Genomic DNA, 21,977 nt, shown 5'->3' with positions numbered 1-21,977 from the left:
AGTCTTATGGGACATCTCTAGAAAGAATATCATACCAAAGAATTTTCTTTTTATTGAAATTATATTGAAATATATCAATTATATTTTGTACTTCTAAATTTTGAAAGTAAATTATTTTAAAATTTAATTATATTTTCACTGCACTCAGTCTTCAATTATATTCATAACTCTGTATTTTTTGACCTATTATGAACTTTTAATGTTTCTTATACAATAAAGGACAGAATTAATTCACAGAGCGTAAGTTATGAAACCAACATACTAAAACAGTTTATTTCCAATGAGAAACAGTAGTGACATTCAGCTCTGTATTTGCTGTTTCAAACCACAAGTGCCAGCATATTTTTCTCTTCTGAACACCAAGTTTAGTACTTTTCAGTGAATGTAGATGTGGTAGTTTATGAAGGAGAAAGGCACAGCCATTATCTTTAAAGTAATCAAAAAATGTCCAGCCAGAGATCTGAAATCCATTTGCTGTACTCTGTTTATATGTTGACCATACTTTATCAAATTATCTCTACCTCAATTATATAATTAGAGTAAGTATATCTGAACAAAAGATCACCCATGAGCTCATTTTTAAAAAGAGCAAGTCGTCAGATTTCGGAATTTTTTCAATTCTTACCTCAAGTGAAAGTTCTGGTAAGAGTCTCCAACATCTATATTCACATAAATAAAAACCTTAGACAAAGTCACCTTTACTGCCATCAACCTAATTTTATTTTTCTATAGAAACTGTTTCCACTTGTCAAAACACAACTGATCTTCAAACTTTTGAGCAGTTACAGCTTTTTACTCAGGTAGCGTCAGAGTCCCACTCTGAGGAGACTGGAATAACTTTCCCTGAAGGTGATTCAGGATCTGCATGAAATAAACATAAACCAACAAAGCAGACAAAAATCAGGCTACAGCTTTTTGTTGATCTACCCTATAGAGGCTGTAGGAGGAGAAGTTGCCTTGTGAGATGTGCTGTGGGTCATCCTCCCTCTTGGACTGAGGCAGTGGAATTACAGGAGGGAAAGTCCAGAATGGAGCTGCTGCTATGTTTAGTGACATATTACATTGTTATTGTTTGTGTTTTAATATGATTACTTACCTAAAGCTCTGATTCTGGTGTTTTCAAGGAAGGGGTGGGATTATTTAGCATTGGCTTAATCAGAAATTCATCTTCTAATAAAAATCAGTAGATGCTGTTCAATTGTGTAAGAGCAGAGAGAAACTACAGTTTGCCCTCTCTCTTCCTTGTGTTACTGGGTGTATCTTTGGCCAAGATGATCTGGGAACAACACTTCTGTCTTGCTGCAGCACTCACCCACTCTCCCTACAATCTGATGGTGGCTCCTTCCCATCACAAAGGTAACACAGGGGCAAGATCTGGGTTGGTACCATTAAGATGTAAGTCTGAAGAGGACACAAAGATATGGTCAGCTGAAGGCAAGAGTAACTGGGACCCTAGAAATGAGCATTCATACACTGCCAAGGATTTGCTGCAGGTGGGACCCCAACTCTGCCTGGCCCTTGTTTAGGGGCTCAGAGGTGGACACCACCAGAGACACTACAGGGCATGCAGTGACATTTAGTACTTTATCCACTCTCCAGAACAGCTGCACTGGAACAAGCTGCTTGAGCAGGCAAATAATTACTAATTATCCTGATATTTTCCTGAAATAATATCAGGCCAGTCATCACAACAACTCTGAGACACTTCAATCAGCTACATGTGGGGTTTGCATGGGTGCACTGACTCTCTGTTTGACCAGCCATGGTCAAAATTCAGATTAAATGTTAAAAAGAGCCAATAGAAGACTGTTTTAGCTTTAAAATTAATGTTCCAGCTGACAAATTGCACAGGGGCTTAACCTACTTTAGAACATATTTAATAGCATAATTTAGTCTCGAAAAAGAAAAGCAAAATAACTAATGATGGACAAATTAAGGGGTCAAATCTAGTTCAGATAAACATTCCAAAGTTCAGATGTTTAACCAAACCTTATCTTGTCCATGAAAAGCCTCAAACTGAAGGGCTCTATCAAATATAAGCAAAGCACAGGAGATTGTGGAAACTTCTCCTTACAGATGGAAAACCATTATCAGGAACCAGCACCTTATTGCAGCACTCACGTGTAAAGCAGTTAAGCATCAAAGCAAAACATTTCAGAAAACTGCTTCATGGTCGTAGTAATATTTGGATGAAATCCAATACAGAGAAAAGAAAATAATATTAAGAGGAAAGATAATACAAATGCAATTAGACTATCAACCAATAAAACTTAATCTATGCTTGATAGTTGAAACCTTCCAAGCTTAGAGGGAATAAGGAAACTGGAGATCAGAGGACTCTGCCTTTTGAAGTCTTGCTGTCCAGATCCTGCAGACCATTATCCAGCTGAGTATTTTAAAGCCATTATGAATATTCTGTCACAGAATTAGAAAGCTTTATTGCTATGAATGATCTGTAACTTGAGCAGGGACAGCTACAGATGAATTTGAAATAAACAATTATTTGGAAAAGGTGAATTCTGCAGACTTAGGGCTCTGAACTAAAACCCACCAAATAAAAGGCGTGTTTTCAAAGTACATTCTCCTAGTGGGTTATTTGCAACAGAAAGTATAATTCTAATTATACTTTCCATTTTCACATTCACCACATACAAATGATTTTTAAAAAAGTTTATCAGACAAGATAAGACCACTGCTCTGCTTTCCCTGACACTGTTTCTCATTCAACAGGCCATATGTGCTACAGCACCCCAGGAGAAACCAAATTCAGATGCCAAAACAAAAGACTTTATAAGTAGGACTTAAAATTTCAGTTCAGAAATGACTAATGTGTAACTCACATTAAGAACAAAGTTGCAATAATAAATCAGGTATCCCACTTCTTGTAATTATGCTTTAATATCAGTGCTACCCTTGATCTATCATGTTGAATGATCTTCAGATAACACTGTATAACAATTCAGGTATTACAAAGTTTTCATTATTTATTCATTAACCTTTAGTGCTATCTTTTGATTTTCATTCAAACACATCAGCTGAAACACCTTCGTAGGAAGAAAGGAAGGTAGGAAAATTATTTATATTTTTACTTAGATAAGAGAGATACTGCACATATGTTTTCACATAAAAATATATTCCAAACATATTTTTGCATTAATATAAATCTTTAACTTCTTGGAAACCATAACAATGAGGCAAATATTTTGATTAAGTTAATTTACCTACAGCTCAGATACAGGACAGTCAAAGAGTGATCTTGAGATCATCACCTGCATTACACAATTTTTAGTCAGTTTTCTGGTCCTTCCAGCTACTGCTTCTCAAGAGAAATCCTGGGTGCTGCTCAGGAGCCAGTTTACTCCAGAGACTTCTCCAAGAGGTGTTATGGATAAGAAAGCACCAAGTTTATTTGTCTCTGCTTTACTCTGACCTTTAACTCTTATCCCGGAAGGCATTTTACCTTCAAGAGTAATATTACATGTCTACACATCACACCCATTCAACATAATATTTTAAAAGCACCAGGCTGGTGGGATGCATGGAAGCATCAGGTTATAATGGACACACATGTTAACAGAACAGGCATTAAAAGGTGACCAGAGATCAGAGAAAAAGCCTTTTCCAAACAGGACGCAGCCAGTGTGTCCTACAAAGGGTGAGCACAAAGCAATGTGGACTCAAACCACGTGTTCCTGTACCTTGAATGAAGTCTTTCATTACAGATACTCACCAAGCTAAAGGTTAACTTGCCCTGATTTATATTTTTGTGTCTAAAAGCCTACTAAATGGCAAATGATCCAGTGTGCATCTGGCTGCTGTCCTGTTCTGACCTGCCTACATCTGGCCACCTTCCCTTAGGCTCTGGGTCCTTGGATTGAGGGATAACCTTCTGCAGCAAAAGTGACTGTAAAATGTACTGTCACTATGTGATTGCAGCAAATATTAACTATAAAGCTTTGCATGGAGAGACACATTTTCTCCAGTAGCGCTTCATACCTGCGTGCATTTAAAAATATGTGTTCTGGATGAGGTGTCTTCACAAATTTCATGATAATCTTTTTTCATCCCCAAGGTTTGTTTGCTTTGTTTGTTTGTTTGTTGGTTTGTTTATGTATTAGCACTGGGGTATTTTAAAATGTTTTCATTTCTTTTATTTTAAGTGTGCTGTTTGGAAAGAGTTGTTCAGTTTTATAATAATGCTACTTTTCCGTTTGAACTGAACACCTTAAAAATTAATTAAAAAAACCTGTTATCACACGTAGGAACACATTTTATATGCTATAAAAAGGCTTAAGGCAAGTTTGCTCTTTGGTTTTCACAGAGAATGCATTGGTTGCAAGAGATTAAAGGACAGCAGGTTCTGCGTGTCCTGGTTGTTTGCTTTTTATCTCTAAAAAATTGGTCATGAAAGAGATAAACAAATACAACCCTAGACTGTATCAGGTGATACAGTCCCCCCACTTCCATATGGGGGACTGAATTCTGCTTCCCAAGGTTGTGGGAAGACCTAGCCTTGAATATCCATGTGCAAAGAGCAGGGACTGAAACGGGCAGACTCAGGAAAGGGCTATTTGAGAAAATCAGGAAAAGAGCAGCAGCCTGTGATAGAAAAGACAGCTACAAATCTTGGTTGACTGAGTTCACCAACACAAGCAGGGGAAGGAGTAAGACCCATGTCTGTAACTCTGTTTGGGGTGGTACACCTGAGGCACAAAATAACTGCTGAAAATAAAGAGCAAGCTAAAAGCTGACACAAGAGCCCAGTCATACCACAAGTCCATTTAGACTGAAAATTAGAGTGCTTTCAGCTTGAAAACTGAAGTTTTGGAACATTTTTTCCAGCCTGAGCTGAGGGGCAAAAGCATTACCACCGAATTTCATTAATTATGAAAGGAATCAAATGAGGTAGTTGTTTTCAAGAACTGGGGAATTGATTCAATGCTACAAAAAGTCTGTCTGAGGCAGATAATGCCATGTTACACTTTTCAATAACAGTAACACAAGTGAATTCCTCTTGGGTGAATCCTGGGCGCACTTAAGACAATGGCCAATGGAATTAATTAAATGGAGCCAAATATCCTCAGTGGTGAGGGGAGCTGCTCATATGTCATAGTGTTCTCTTCAGCATCAATATTTAAAGCCAGCTAGTTGGAACCTTTTACTTAATTGAGAAACAATACAGCATTTAACCCCTGAGTGATATTCCACCCTTGGCTTTCAGAGGCAGGATCTGTTTATCCTGCACGTCAGCAGGCAGCTGGTGGAGCAAATAGGAGATCCTACAAAGCACATTGTTTTTAAAAGCATTTGTAGGCCCTGTCCAGGAGACAGTACCATAAAGCTGGTCTTTAAATATTTGGGGATTGGATGTCACAATTTAAATTAAGTGCATTCTCCAAGCTGGAAGGTGCAAATATTTAAGTGATTTCACCACGGGGAAAAAGGTGAGTCTGGGCAGAAGGGATTCCTGTCTAGAACCCAATATACCGTCTCTCTAACAGGATAATTTACTTTTATAACCTAAAAACCTCCTTATTTCTGTCACATTCCTCCCAAATTACCATGAGGATTGCATCTAGATTAGTTAGAAATTATAGTGAAGCCTCAGAATACAGTGCAGAATAAGAACAATTTTTTTCTGGCTACAGCCTTCCATTTAGGATACTTGTTTCAATAAATACCATGAGAAATTCAAATTTAAGCTCACAGGAGTGATGGGAGGCTGGGCTGGTTCTTCCTTCCTGAATAACAAAGCTCATAAAGTCTTGCTCACTTGCTCTAGTTCTGACCTCTCTCCAAAGACAGCAGTCTGAAATATTCCCTGTTGCAGTGAAAATGCCTCCATCTATTTGGGTGTTATCTGTTGTCAGCCTGTATTCCTTCCCTGTGGAGGCAAAACATGGTGATGTATAAAACTGGAGATATATTGATGACACAGGTGATGGAGGGTCAAGCAGATGTAACTGTCTGTGTTGTGTGCTGCCTTAAACTGTAAAACCATGGCATTTGTACAATAAACTTTAGTTTTGTCACTTAGTGTAAACACAGATCTACTTAGTGAGGAATTAACAGACTGCACCAAAGCAGTGCAAGATGTTGGATAGCTGGGCTTAAAAGTGGTAGAGTCAGAGTAGAAACCTTTTCCTCATTACAGGAGTCCACCTCACTTTCAGTGCACAGAAAGGGCACAACTGCTTGATTCCAATAATGCCTAAAATGCTCAAGATTTCTTTGTGATTGCTTTTTCTGAGGCAAGCGTGCGTTCAAAACAAAAGCTATACATTTTTCCCAAATGTAATTTTCTTAAAGACTATGTCAGTATCCATAGTTCAGTAGGAAAAGACTTAGAGTGATCATGACTATCCAGTTTCTACTTTTCTCCATATCAAATTCATCTAGAGCGCACACGTAGGAGTTTATTTTGTTAAGAAAAATATATGGTGTCTCTCTCTTCTTTGGAACAGAGGAGGAATATGGATTTGCAACCTTTTTCTTTTTTTTCTTTAAACTTAAGTCCTTCAATAGTGTTTTGAACAAACCTAAAGAGATTTTAAGACAGACATTTTGTATTATGACATTCCCCTGGGTCGTATGTATGATCGTCTTTACTAAAGCTCCTTTCAGTCCCAGTTGAATAAATATGCATTTTATTTCACTAATCTTGAAACAACAGGAATAAAGTTTACCCAGGTCTTTTATACCTCAGAGAACAAAACAAATACTACAAATCTTTAGAGAGAAAGGATATACAAAAGGGCTTGAGGTGAATGTTTCAAAGTAAATACTCTTTAAACGATGTGCAAATTATTTCAGCACTTGAACATGATTTATGAAAGGGGATTAGTCCACTGAAACAAGAACCGAGTTTAAACTGTTGGGTTTCAAAGTCAAGGATGAGAAGTGTTAGCTGGAAAAGGCAGAAGAAACTGGATAGTAATCTATAGTGAGGATTTCTGACTGATTTTCTTTAACTAACTCAATCCTACATTAGCTATCACTGTCATTCATACTTAACTGTGGTGGGCAGCATAAAATACCTTCTTTTATGATGTAATTCCCCATAAAAATGAAGTATGCAATGGTGATAATTAAGTAATAATGAGGTAATTAATAACTCAGTGACTAGCTCCCTATTTACTAGTATGCCCCATAAATGAGCATGAGGAGTATGAAACAATTAAAGATTATCCAAGCTCAAACAGATAACTTTTCCAGAGAGTTGTGTGTCAGTGAGCAGACCAATGAGTCACAGGTCACATCTATAATAATACATTATATTATATTGTAATATTCCCACATACTCTTCACGTAATGGGTTAGAGCTACTCTTAAGTACTATAAAAATGATCACTTTTATGTAATTGTAAAGATTAATAAGTGAGCTAACTTCTCATGGTTCTATAATGACCCTGCTGTTCTAGTAGGTAAAGGAAAATTTAATGATCCTGCTCAGATATGATTAATATCTAACTTTTTCCTGACTAAAAATCTGGACTTGGTTCAATAAAAATGAATTAAGTGAACATGCATGGATTTCCCTGCCAAATGTTTATATGGAAGTTGGTTATGCCCAATTTAAAAATATGCTTTTTCAACCCAAATAGTAAACTCTGGAAGGATTTTGGAGAGTGAAGTAGAAATAAAACAAAGAATTAAGGGAACATTACAGTATAATTGATGGAAACAGGATATTCAAATTCAGGAAAAAAATGTATTTTTTTTTAGGACTAGTCACAGCCAGTTTTGATTTTGGGTGCAACATAATCTTCTATTATCAGGAAAAATGACACAATTTGTTTCTGAATTTGGCATGTTTTGCTTCCAAAATGCCAGTATTATTACTCCTTTGTTGCTGAATCAGTATTTTCCTAAGCTCTATGAAAAGAGCATACCTATACTTAATGTTGCAGAGAAACATGACAGTAAAAATATGTCAAAAAATAAGTTTAGTCCCTATAGTCCAAATGAGTGATTCCACCCTGCAGAAACAGCATGTTGCATTTTCTTTTTGCGATCTTTTTTCAGTCTCTGAAGCTGACTGCATTCTTGTTGATGCAATAAAAATGAATGCCAGAAACATACAAGCTGCAGAGTGACAAAATTAATATTGCAGCAGGAAACTGCATATTTGCACCTAGTTTTCATTTTGCTTTCTGTTTTAATTGTTGCCATTGGTAATGTTGCACTAATATACATTACTGCTTTATGTTTCTTGGCTTTATTAAAAGTAGTAAAACTGACCTATACATAATGCTAACATTGTCATGTAATAATAGTCCCTAAATAGCATCCATTTGGCTTTGAACTTCACATCTAAATGAAATAAATGGGCCGGGAAGGGGAAAGAATTCAGACCTCATCAGAGCTAACAAAGAAATGGAGTGATTTCCAACTTTTGCAGCTCCATTTAGAATCATAAAGGTTGAAAAGGCCTCTAAGATCATCGAGCCCAACCATCATCCCAGCACCACCATCATGTTCACCAACTAAGCTTTGTCCTCAAGTACCATATCCACACCTTTTTTGAACACTTCCAGGGATGGTGATTCCACCACCACCCTGAGTAGCCTGGTAATTAGACCCCTTTTCACAGACATTACATCGGTGAAGGACCCTGTTAGCTACCACAGAATCCAGCCCTTGACAACTTTGGCTGGGCCAGTAAAACCTCTTTTCTACATCTCAAGATAGGGTCTCATCCCAAGATATGTTCTCTCAACCTACCCTCCCCTTCATGTGTTAGAGAGGAAGAGTAAACACTCCCACAGGTTCCTCCCAGCCCTGCCTGTAATTAGGTGGCCTTTTTCAAGGATCTCTAAATGATGCCTTCAGCAAAATTAAGTTCCTGGCTTTTTTTCCTTCTGTTATTACTCTGTAAAGCTGTGCAAATCCATGTGTTTCTGCCCTGGTGCCGATCCCTTCCCTTTGCAGAGAAACAACAGCCTCAGCCAGGTCGTCTTTGCCACAGAAATACCCCATTGTGTGCAGGGACAAACTTTAAACCCTTGAGTAGGTCCTCAGAAGAAGCTTTAGCCAGGGAAGGAGCAAGCACTACATGGAGCCAGGAAGGTTTAAAACTCCACCAAATTCTCCATTTCTTCCATTATGTCCATTAAAAGACTAAAATGGGATTTTCCTTGCTGGCATTTTTTTCCCCACACTCATTGTACAGTCTTAGTTTTCTAACAAACTGCATTCAGAGAGGATTCTGGATGATTTAATAATCACCAAGGGATAAATGCATGCCATACTAGAGTTTCAAAATTCAGCCTTCTGAAGTAAGGAAAAGTGAATGAAACAAGAAAAGTAATTTTGGTCAATTTTAAAGCACACATAGTCCATGGCTAAACACTAAGGACAGTAAGCTCCTGACTTTACCCATGTCTTTTAAGAAACCAAAGCAGATTTCAAAGCCCAGATGACTTTGTAGCAAATACCTCTGAAGGCAAATCGTAATTATGATCCAGAGGTGGTTATTTTTTTTCCTGATTAGAAAGATGCTAGGAGGCATATGCCCAGACACTGCTACGAGGCCATTCCTCAGGGAAGCATGAAAGCCTGTGGCATCCCAAGGGCAAAACATCACCCTTTGGGACTAAAAGATCCATCACTCTCTGCTGAAATTCCAGGAGGAATTTAGGTAAGGAAAATATCATTATTTGAGTTGGCTGGTGGCCAGGGTGCTGGGGCTAAGACCCTGATCCTTCCAAAGAGTGGAAAGGAATCCCAAGCCTGCTGTTTAATATGCGTGACATGTCGGCTTTGCTGTCGACTTTTCCTTCCATCCCCTGCTTTTGTCTACTTTTTCCACCTGTTGCAATTTGTCCTTATTCAAGCTGAGGGCTGGAATTGTCTTACTTTGGTGTCACTTTTTGTCTGGCACAATGATGGCTGGATCCTTGACTACTTTTATTGAGAAACTGAAATGATCACGAGTAGCAACTGCACAACTTATCCAGACATTCCTGTTCGCATACACGTATATGTATATATATATTTATATATTTTTTTAAATCTTGATGCTCTGGTTTTGGCACCTCAAGCTGGAATTCAAACATGGAGGAGATTTTCCAGGCTCCTTTGCAAGGGCTGCATGACTAACCACTGGGTTTTAAGTAAAGTGTTCTTCAAGATAAGGAAAAAATATGCGAGTAGAAACAATAAAAATAATGCAATTCAATCTTATCAATTCAGGCAGTTCCAGCTTTTATGTGGCAAACAAGGAGATCAAATTACATTTATCTAATATCACAGATTTTTTTAAATGTCTAAAATATTTCATTATTTTGCTTTGGCAACTTAAAGCTGAGGAACAGATTACTGTTCCCACTACATAAGGAAATAACTGACAACAATTAGTATTTATTCTTGTTGCTTTTGTAATAAAAATAGAATTCCATCACTTTCAAGGAAACCTAAAATATTAATAAGAATGTGATGAACTGAGTAAATGTGACGCCATAAGGAAATGATGGAGAACAGGTTGGAAATATAGTGCTTTGGGAATGGATTGCATTATCAAGCTTGTGATTGTGCATTTTGACAAGAGCAGCCCTCAGATTGATACAGTAGCCAAAGGGCACTCTTCCTGCTGCGGAGCTGTTTGTTTCCATCCAGGAAAGGGGGAGTAGAAGGGGAATTGATCCCCTCTAACAATCGATAGCAACTCCAGCCCAGGTTCTTCCACAAGAGGTCCCTCCTGAGTGACAGAATTCCCAGGTGGTGGCCAAAAATGGCTCAGATGATGCAAACCATGACACGACCATGTGCAAGAAAAGAAATACTCTTAGCAGAGAGTGTGGATTTGGTTTCATTACCCACAACACAACTGTCCTGACAGGTCCTGTAGTCCACAGACACAGTAAGGTCCCCTGGTTTTTGGAGAGATGAATGATTTCTGGGAATCCTGTCATGCACAGAACTTTTCCCTACATCCCAGATCCTTTCTCTACTTCCCATGCACCATGACAGCATTTTTGCTTTCAGTCTCACCCAGGTGCCTGGTTTCATGTGGTGCAAAATTAACGTGGCAGACCACCTACCAGCAGACCCAATTATAATTGGTACTAATTAAGAGGGGTTTTTTTTGGCAAACTTAGGAGAAAAAAAAGCAAACAAAAAAACCTGTGGTCTGAATGATAACTGAATTACTTGGAAATTATGAAGTCTGACACTAATTTTTAAAATTAGAACAACACTTGTTTGCATTAAAAGGAGAGGTGCTGGGAGGCAGCTTCCTTGCACCAAATGTATACTTATTCTAATGGGGGAGGCTGCTGGAATGAAAAACACGTTCTTTCTGACCCAGCATCAGCTGCATAAATTAAATGAGTGAAATAGTTGGCACCATAAAATAAAGAGTCATCTCTCTCCATGTATTTGAGAACAAGCTCACAGTTTTACATATTTTGGTAATGCTCCCCAAGGCCATCCTTGGTTTCTTCTTAGCTCAAGAAAACTTCAACTGGAACATGAGTTGAAACCAAACTGGATGTGAAGCCACTGAAAAGCTGCGTGACCAAGAGGACAACCACTCTGTGAACTTTGGAAATTGAGCCTGGCAGTTTGAGCCCAATTTTCAGTGAAATCAGTGTCTACAGCTCAAAGAGCATAACAGAGAATTACCATTTGTCCTTGTAGTGTAAGCAGAAGCAATTAGGATTAGACATAAAAACCAAATTCCCGCTACTAAGTCTCTAGGGGCAGTCTCCCCAGTTTTAAATTAAAGAGTAAATTACTGAAGTGCTTTGCTTAGAATATACCTGTTCTTTATATACTTGTGCTGCTACAAGAGAAAAAGAATGGTGCAGTAATATCAAGTCTAAAACTGGACATTTTTTTACAGCCCTTAAAATGCAGAGAGGGTAAATACAAACGAGTCTGAACTGCCTGGATATTCCATTAAGGGTTATCAGGGCAGGGGCGTGGTCTTCTAACACATCAATTGCTCATCTTCTGCGTTAAACTGGAGGAGTCTGTAGCCATCGTTAAAAAATCTCCTTTGTTTGGATTTGGCATTGGCAATAGTCAATAACGTAAGAGCGCTATAAAATTATAAAATCGTTAAACTTTGTAAGAACTTTATAAACACACTTGCAGATATTGCACATATCTTTGTGCTCTGCAGTCAAACTGGACAATGAAACGACCACCTGTTAACTGCTAACAATGTGTCATTACCAGTTCTCATGCCTTTTTAAAGCAATTTTGGCTCTAGCTGCCGATAATTCTGGCTACGATACTTGTGTGAACATTAAGGGCACAGAAAGCCAAAGGCAGAAAACTGACAATACAGTTTGTGCTTAGACTACTAATAAGTAAGTGAATAATATGATTTTTCTAATTCCACATAATTGCTTGATCTCAAGGGGCCAAAAAAAAAAAGTTCTGAATACATATTTTAGAAGCAATCCAATCTACGGTATTTAAATGCAAGCTTCGATTCAGTGAGATTTCACAGCAGATATTTTCACATTTTTTTAATAGTTTAAATAGCCTTTAACAAAACGGAGGTTATTCAGGATTCTCTAAGGTTTGAAAAGAAACATAGACTAAGTCTCTGTCACTGCTCATAGTCACTTTTTCTGTTTTGTCTGACAAATTATCATTTAAAGATATGTGAGAAATCTAAATAAATAAATAAAAATTCCCCGAGTGCTGAGACAGTTTATGGGCATTTTGTTATTCGATACAATAAGAGCAGAATCAGACCCTCAGAACTCACTATATTCTCAGTTTTATTTTTCTTCCTCTGAGAAATGCAATGTAACACACAGTACAAAGATATTGGGACAATTTTTCACCAGCTACTTTCAGGCTACTTTATATTTTATAACACAAAGAAAAAAAAAAACTTAAAAAAAAAAAAGAAACAAACCTCCAAGATAATAGGAAAACAACAACAACAATCTGTGATCTGCAAAAAGAGACTATTTAATGAGTCTCTATTTGTGTGTACGCACACGCATGTGTGCATATATTTATGATTGTGTGGATAATTATCATTAAAAATAGCCATGTTGGGCCTTTTTAGTGCAGCCCTTTTCTTAACATCTCAGGCTTTGATCCTGCTCTGAAATGTGTGCAGGCAAATTCCTGCACAGCCCTTCAGTACCTATAGGTATCTCATACCAGCCTGCCAGTCTAAAGCTGTCACGGCGCTGCCATTGGGAGCAGGATGTGAATCTCCCGCCAAACAAAGAAGGAAAACAAAAATTCAAGGGAGAGGGTGAAATTAAAAAATTGCTGAGTGTGTGATTCAGGGTCAGCAGCAGCAGCTCCTGCGGCTGCTGCCCACGATGTCACAAGCATCTCGGCACAGACTGGGAAAGTCTTTTCAGTGGAGTAAAAGCACAGCCCTTCCAGTTTTAGATCACTTTCTTTGCTAATCACACTGACAAAAACCAACATCAAACCCTGAAATTTATCTTCCATAAAATTATAGATATATCACTGATTGTCGGCTGCAGAGGATATGTCAATTCTTTCAGCAATTCAGTGTATAAATACACAACAGACAAAATTACTCTGGCAATTTTAGGTATTTTACTAAAATGGAAACAAAGCAACTGCAACAGACCATTAACGTAGGGCTCATGTTGCTTATTTTTAAAAATAAATGGCTTAAATAAATGTCTTTGCTCCTAAACAAATTTATTTTGCTTAGGAGAGAGTGTCACCCTTTAAAAGTGTGGAGCTAGTAACTGTCTTTACTTAAATGCAAGTTATGTATATCAGCGCAGAACATATTCAGTTTTAAAATTCTCAGTGATCTTCCTTACATTCTGTATGTAATAAAAATTATCTTAGCCTGTAATGGCATAGTTATTTAAAAAGGAAAGAAAAAAAAAAAAGGAAAGAAAAATGAGGAAAGAAAAAAGCCTTACTTAAAGATTTTCTGTGTTCAGGCTTTGGCTCTTTGGATTCAGTGTCTAAGCTATTCAGTAATTCGATGCTGGAGGATCTTCTGAGTTTGAACTCCAAATTTCTCGATGTAATTCTCTGTTCTTTTGGCTGGGAAAAGAATATATATATATATATATACATATGTGTATGCTTTTAATAAAATGATTATTTGTAAGAATGAAGCAAGAGATTCCAGAATGCCAGTACAGAAGCTCACAGACACACACAGAGCAAGTGTGCAGGGAGTATATAATTTAAGGAAAGTGTAATGCAAAATTTGTCATATGGCAGAGCTTTTATGGCCCTGACAGACTGATCTTAATTTCTGAGATAAATTCCCATTTAAGTGAGGAAAACAAAAGGCCTGCTTCTTTAGGCTTTAGAGACCAAAATTATTTCCACATTGCAGGCTACTTCCAAATGCTGGCAAAGAGGAAGGGCGTTTAAATTGCCTTTCTGATTTAGATAGTTACAGTAAATATTCTTACAAGCACAATTGTTTCAAATATCATTGCAAATTTGGGGTTGAATTCTGCTGGTTTAAGCTTAGGAAGCAGTTGGGGGGCTTCTCTCTTTCTCTAATTCTCTGGCAGACAACGTGAAAATTAACGGGGAAAAGAAGCAAAAGAATAAACGAAAAAAGGAGCTGCTGTTTCAGCTAAAGCCACGTCTCTTCCCATGGCATTTGGTCAGGTGAGATTCAGCCATCCCAACAGCCCGGAGAGCTGCCAGGCTTTCCACGCTCGTTCAAAGTTTTAAAACTGAATGAGATGACAGGGATGAAGTGGCCACGGAGTGCTGGGTGGTGACATCCTGTCCTGCGCACACGGCAGAGCAGAACCTCGGCCAGGACCAGCCCTGCCCCAGCCATGGGCCAGCTGTGCCCCACCAGCTGCTGCTGCTGTGGCTCTGATGCCACGATATTACTATAGCTACACTAAAAATAATATATATAATCAAGTCTATTGGATGTTTAGCTGAATAATATGCCAAAAAAAATTTTTTTTTTTCTGACTCTCCGTGGAAAACTCCACCCCAAAATCTTCAGTCGGATATCAATATCCCCACACACCCAATGAAATGCACAATATGAAGACATACATCATCAGATCAAACTTTCCTTGGCTGATTATAGCCTCAGGGTAATAGAATGTTTGTAGCTCTTTAAGGAAACAGTAGCTGTGTTGAGATTAACCCTTTCAAAGAGGCTGCAAATTCCACTGCAGCAAAACCACTGAAAAATGCAAGAAATGGGGATATTTTTCTCTCACCAGATTCTGCAGTGAACAAGGAAAGTCAGTGCCCTCTAAAAAAAAAAATAATTGTTCTTGGATCAGGCAGAGATAGCAGGAAGACATTTGGATTTTGTACTGAGAGTGGCAAAAAAGAAAGAAAAAGCTACAGCTGAAGCTGGTTTGGTAATTAAAAACTGTTTTAATAAAACGCAACCCTGCTTACTTCTAGTAGAAAACCCCCAGCCTTCCTGGGAGAATAACAGCAATCAGTTACAAAGGAATATTATTTGCTAGTGTTATTCTTGTGAATAAGTAATACAAAAATTCATAAAAGGCTCAAATGTATTAATAGTTCTATTGAAGATTATATACTGTAGGCTGCATAAACAGAAAAAGCAGAAATTCATTAGTTATTAAGTGCTTGTGTGCTTTTACAACCCTCAGCAAGCCAACGTCCTTGTTATTTCAGAGAAATAAATGTAGCGTTCCGTTTTGAGGCAAGAATCAAATGACATTTTTGTGCAACAACCTTGTTTATCTGACATTTTTTAGTAGATTTGCATACATATTTTTATGTCCTTCAGAGAAGGGAACGTCTAGCTAGCTGCTGACTGCCTAAAACCTGTAGAGATGCCTGAGCAAATGAAGTTGAAATTGCTACATCTTAATTAATAAAGGTAACAGCCAAAACAAATACATACCAATCTGTCAATTGCATTTTTGATAGCGTGGAACCAATCCAATATGAGAAAGTCGATATCCGACTGGAGGAGGAACTCATTTCCTGACACTGTCGTGATCTGGGAAGAGCATGGACACACACAGGTAAGTAAAGCACACACCAGACAGATGATTTTCCTCTGTTTTCCCTCCTATGTCCCCCAAGTGCTCTTCCTTTGTACCAAGAATTATCTGCTGGAGTGCTGACTTACTGAGGAGTTTTGAACCTCTGTCTGAAAACTGTTTTGAATATGTCACAACAAACGAGATATTGTCTCAGCAATGCAACCACCGAACGCAAATAGTGCAAAAATAATGGGAATGTGACAAAAGTTAAGGAAAGCCAGGAAACTCAGTGCGGTAAGACACAGTTCAAATGAAATTAGAGCACCCTGAAAAGAAATGAATGCAATAAGAGAATTATTTCTTGCTATTTGCAGTTTTCTATTTTAGTATTATTATTTTTATGTCTGGTACCATCATTCTCGAATTTGCACATATATTATACACCTGAAATTCCGGAGTCCACTTCCAAGCACTTTGGTAAAATTAATAATGTCACTCTTCCACATTAAAAAAAAAATTACCATCAAAGATGGCCGCAGCAGAGTAATTAGGAGCCCATTTATCATGAAAAAAAAAATCCCCAGTTTGTCTGCATAGAAGTCGATTTACATTTTTGACCCACTCACTGGGAATATTTATCAAAAGAACATTCAATCCCCTGATAATGCTATTTCAGTGCCTAACCTAATATTTGGTGGAAATATGCATGTATATGCTGTTGGTCTGAACTTCTGTAAACCACTGGGATAGTAATGATACATCATTTTTTATTTTACATATCTATCTATCTATATATTTCCCCAGAGGAAACCTCCAGGTACTTCACACAACAGGTTGAAACGATCATTTTACAGATGGCAAAACTGAGGCTTTGCCCCAGAATTATTCAGCAGTCCAGGTGCTTGAGGCCACAGAGCATAAGCAAGACAAAACAGCTGTCTGTGTTTGCAGACAGGTGAATGAAGGACTACAACCCCCCTACATTTTGGAAGGGACAGGAGCTCATCATGCCCACACTCCAAAGTAGCTCAGCTCCTGTCAGCACCGAAACCAAAATTTTTTCTTATTTTCTTGTTATTAAGAGTTGCTTGTGCAAAATGTAACATCCACATTTCGGAATTGGACAGTTGAGTTTCAGTGTTTTGGGGATACAGGTTATGTCTGCATGTTGGGATGTTCACTGGAACATGGTATTATTCACCAAAACCTATTCAGTTTTTTTTTTCAGACAACAACTGAACATAGTGGACAATAGAGATTTCCTTCTGACCAAAGTTTGAGGAAAAGCAGAGTAAAGCCATTAAGACCTAGCACAGCCTATTTATGTAAATCCATCAACATGAAGTGCTACTGTTCACTGCATCTCCACCGTGTCAAGAGTTTTTACTGAAGCAAAAAAGAAACAGCAGATCCTCACCAGCCTGGGTACTCCCTGCATCTTCCTTAAAACTGAAATACTACCAAGAAAAAAACCTAAAAAAACAAAACAACAGCTTAATGTCTCATTAATTGTCCAAAACCCTGCCTTTATTGAGGAAATGCCTGCAAGGAAGGTTTCCAAAGTCATCAGCATTAAGGAAAATCCCGTCAGTGCAGCTCCAGTGGAGACATCCTGTGAGAGCACTGTGGAGAATGTGGGAATGGTCCCCTGGCTCGGGCGCTGCCTGGCTGCAGATGTTCATACCATCCTGTCCCTTCTACACCCGTTAGGAGCAAACTCCAGCCACCCCATTGCTCCCCATGCACATAGGACAGTTATTTATTAGGGGACTTTTAATTCCCTTATTAGTCCACAAGATATAATGTTAATCGCTACTCACACACTCACCCTTCCCTTTATAGAAAGGATATAAAAGGTCAAAATTCAGCTTAAGGTGAGCAGTAGAAAGAGCTGACCTCCAGTTCTGTGCCCAGCTCACACGGCAAGGCTTGAGTTCAAAATGTATGATATGATATCACAATTTATTAATGTATACATGCAGATATGAATTAGACTAAACACAGGCAACAATTCAATCTAATGCCTCTCTCGCAGTATAAACAAATCATTATTAAAATTATAAAATGGAATAACATTTTCAAAGTAAGAGCAACATATGTAATTAGATTTACTGTATTTTGAAGGCTTAAAAAGGACACAACATAGTTCAGCCTTCCGTTCAGTAAATTCAGGCTTTATTAAAATACAAGTATTCAGCACTGCATAAATATTTGCACTGTATGATATGCAAAAGAGATACTCCATTGCTAACAAGACCAAAGCAAAATACATGTTGAAAGTTTCTTTGTCTGAATGTGTTATTTTGATAATCATATATTATCAGTGTTTTATGAGCAAATCTGTAAAAACAGATCATAGAATGGAGGGAAGAGAATTCATTTAAAATATACTTTCTGTAAGATGTAGTTCAGGTCCTTTTCTTTCTTTCCTCAGACTAATCTTCAGAGTAACTAGACAGTTTCAAGAAGACTGCTACTGCTCTCTACAGTTTAAATGCATCCACTCCTTAATTACAGTCAGTAATTGACTTTGTTCTGCTCCACTCCAGTCATTCACAGGCAAGCAGTTCCAAAGGCTTTGGCTGGTAAATCCCATTTAATGTGCAGGTTTTCTATCCCACTTTTATATATTACCTCCTTAGGATTTCTGATAAATGGCTCTTGGAAGGGATTGCTAAACCATATTTGCACTTTGAACAATCAAATTTTCAACACCCTTGGGAAAAGACATCAGTGAAGAATGCTGGTTTTGACTAAACCTCGTGATTGAACAATTTATGATCACAGCCCTAAATGATGTATAACTAACAACAAGCAGAAATTGTTCAATATTAAGGCCTGTTAACACACCATCCCTGTGTCAGGCACTGCTGAAATAAACAGAGGGGCCAGGGAAACAAATGAAAGACAAATCTGGGGGAAAAAAAAAAAGAAAATGAAGTGCTCTATCTAGAGCTGCCAGACTCCATTGTGCCAGGTACTTCACTTATTTAAATACCTCTCTCATTTTTGCAAAGGCTACAGTCTGGAATTAGCATTACCTTACCAGGCAGAATGATGCTGCTGCTGTCAGCAATAAATACCCATGAGGAATGACAACTGACATCAATGCTCTGGTTTGCCATGCCCTTCAGGTTGGCTATAGGAGAGCCAGGCTGCCTGGATTCCCTCTATTTTTGCTACAACACCTTGGAAAAATTACTTCAAAGGGTGAATTCACTCGCACAGTAGTTTTATCCTGTCCTGCTGCTAAGCATTGATCCTCTGAAAATACAGGCTCGCCACAGGTAAATGTGTGCTAAATTCAATGCACTGCTGGGCTGCCAACACCGTGTGGGAAGTGGTGAGAGGGGCAGGTGTGAAACACTTTTTCTGATATTCTATTTGTGGCTTATTAAGGGTTTCTCTTGTCACCTTATAAAGCTGCAAATGGAGGCTTGAGCTTCTTTTGCATGTCAGTTTAATGATGTACCAAGGTGGTGTTCAACAAGGTCCTAAATTATTAAACAGAAAGATATCCTTGTAGCCTTAAGAAATAAAGGACACTCTATCTAATTAATACCTTTACTATTTTATAATATATAAATATACTTTGGATGCTACCTAGGATCACCAGTTCTTAAAAATCCTATAAATTATATATTTTTGCTGTGCTAGGTTATGCATTGGGACATACTATAGTGCAGAGCATGGCTGTGTTCCTCCAGGACTTCCAAACCTTTAGAGGTCACCTGGATCACCTTTTGGAATGTGTCTTAGAGACTGTTCCATTTCAGAGTATGCTTATACCAATGAAAAACAGCAGATAAAACCCAGAAAAGTGCCATGAGATTAGCCCAGGGTCTTCTGTCCATAGTTTTCCTGCAAAGTCAGGTCTGAGGATTGCTACACTGCTGTGAAAAATGTCTCCTTCAGGATAACCCTCTAGTTCATTACCAATATGCATTTCTATAGATACATTAATTCTTAAATTTATTTTAACTGCAGAACAGGGATGGAGGCAATTTTAGCAATCCTACTGATAGGCACTCTACGGAGATATGGGAAAGGGCGATATATTCACATAGCAAAACAAAAATTCAAACCCGTCCTATTGATTCACCCACTTCAAAGTGTACCTATGCATCTCTGGTGGCCAGAACTATTATTTGCAGTGATGAACTATTTTCAGACAATGCCAAGAACAAACCTTAACACAGGAAGTGAAGAATCCTGTGGGGAAGGAGAAATGCAGCAAAAAAAACTTAGTCTGTACCCTGCAGCGAGCAAAAGGGAGCAGAGGGAGCAACTTGGGAAGTGTGTGGTTCAGGTATAGCTCATGCATGGCCACCAAAAAAACATCTCACAGTTCTTATTTCAGCCAAATACTGAAACAAGTCATTGTTCAAGTTGGTGGACTGTTGGGGTGAAGCTTCATGTATCCTACCCCAATGGTTCGATGTTGGATTATTGGATGCTTTTGGAGCGTGGAAACTTCAGCAGTTGCTAATCCAGTGCAAGATTCAGTGCAGAAAACTGAAATTTTGATGCCACCTGGGACTCACACAGCTTGTGGTGAACACTAAGTGATTTAAACTTGGATTGACAGATACCTCTGCGTGCAGAAATTCAATAAAATGTGTTCCTCTTGTTGCACTGTGCATTGGGATTGCTGCCCTTGATATGTGTAGGAAAAAAAAGGAAATGTGAGTCGCTGGAGCATTTCTAGCTCCAAAGTTAACACTTTTCCGCCTTCCCACTGCTCCCTTCATCTCACCTTGCTCTCTCACAAAGTGGTGATTTTTTTTTCTGATCATGTTAATCAACCTGATTCCCCATAATGAAGAGGAATCTTGGCTTTTCCCTCTGTTTTCCTGAGAGATTTTTGTTGGATGGGATCTATCCACCCAGCCCATGTAACACAGGACACGCTACTCTCCATTTGCATGGCAGCCACCAGGGCTGGGACAGGGAAGCTGTGAAAAGAGTCAAAAGGACAATTCAAAAAAATAAAAAAAAGAAAGAAAGAAGACTAGGAATTTTCTCTCTCTAAATATTAATTTAAAAAATCATTAGAATATAATATAACTTGATTATAAACACATAAAACATAGATACTTATGAGTCCACACCCCCAGTAGAAGTAGAATTAATTAAATTTGGGAGACACTATGTTCCTTAGTGGTTTAATTAACTGGATTTGAGTTAGATGGGGACCGAGCTATGCAAGTTTTAAAAAAACATGTCAAAAGTCTAACTGCATTTCTGGAAGTTGATCTTAAGTTCTTTCTCACAGATAATCCAGTCTCTTGGCCATGTTTATGCTGTATGAGTGAGCAGCCGAAAGGATAAATAAAATATCTCTCTGTGCTGTACTGTGGTGAGCTGAATCTAATAGTAAAAAAATGGAAATAGAAGGAAAAAAAAGGATCAGTATTGAGCTGCATTATATTTGTACAGCATCATGTATCCATTCTATGATCCAGCCTATCAAACAGAGGTAGTCATGGTTATGCTGATAGTTAAATTACTTAAAGGACTCTAAGATGTTTATGACTACCAAAAAAATTTCATTATCAAGCAGATTGTCTGTCTCCTATTACAGTCTGGCTTCACCCATCTAGCAGTCCTTTGGATGTCGAGCAAAGTTAACATGGAAGTGATGGGGAAATATCAGCTTGAGAGAAAAGGTCTTCAACCAATCTTTCAAAAAAAAAGAAAAAGATATTTGTTAAAAAATTTGGTGAGAAAGTATCTGCCTTGTGTTCCCAATGTTGCTAGATGTTAAGTAAATATATGCTGATTGCAAAAAAGTTGCTTTGGCAACTCTCTTATTAAAATGCATTTGTAACCCCCATCTGTCATGAAAGTTTTGAAAAGTTTGTTTACTTTGGAGAGCCGCCTTATCCAGGGTTACCCCGGCATACAATGATAGCAGTCTTCAGAAGTTGTGTGAGGAACAAGCCACTAGGGATCCATTTTTGTTTTAATTGGCACACACAAACACTTTTCTGGTCTGTCAAAAAGATCAAGCTAATATGCATGGCGGGTGTTATATTCTCAGCTTTTGGG

At 38.1% G+C, this 21,977-nt stretch overlaps 1 protein-coding gene across 1 annotated transcript in view; it reads right to left on the bottom strand.

Moving 5' to 3' along the window:
* Nucleotides 1-21,977, bottom strand: part of ARHGAP15 (Rho GTPase activating protein 15) — a 331,328-nt gene that overhangs the window by 147,870 nt on the left and 161,481 nt on the right. Inside the window, exons 8-9 of the mRNA XM_027749003.2 lie at nt 15,842-15,940; nt 13,887-14,013 (exon numbers count right to left, since the gene is read on the bottom strand). Of these exons, the coding sequence (XP_027604804.1) occupies nt 13,887-14,013; nt 15,842-15,940 (226 nt within the window). The remainder of the gene's footprint in view (nt 1-13,886; nt 14,014-15,841; nt 15,941-21,977) is intronic.

The sequence above is a fragment of the Pipra filicauda genome, unplaced genomic scaffold, assembly GCF_003945595.2.
Source record: "Pipra filicauda isolate LSUMZ 115617 unplaced genomic scaffold, ASM394559v2 scaffold47_size6085603_pilon, whole genome shotgun sequence".
Taxonomy (NCBI): Eukaryota; Metazoa; Chordata; class Aves; order Passeriformes; family Pipridae; genus Pipra; species Pipra filicauda.
The sequence above is the reverse complement of the archived record's forward strand: the minus strand, read 5'-3'. Positions and strand labels throughout refer to the sequence as shown.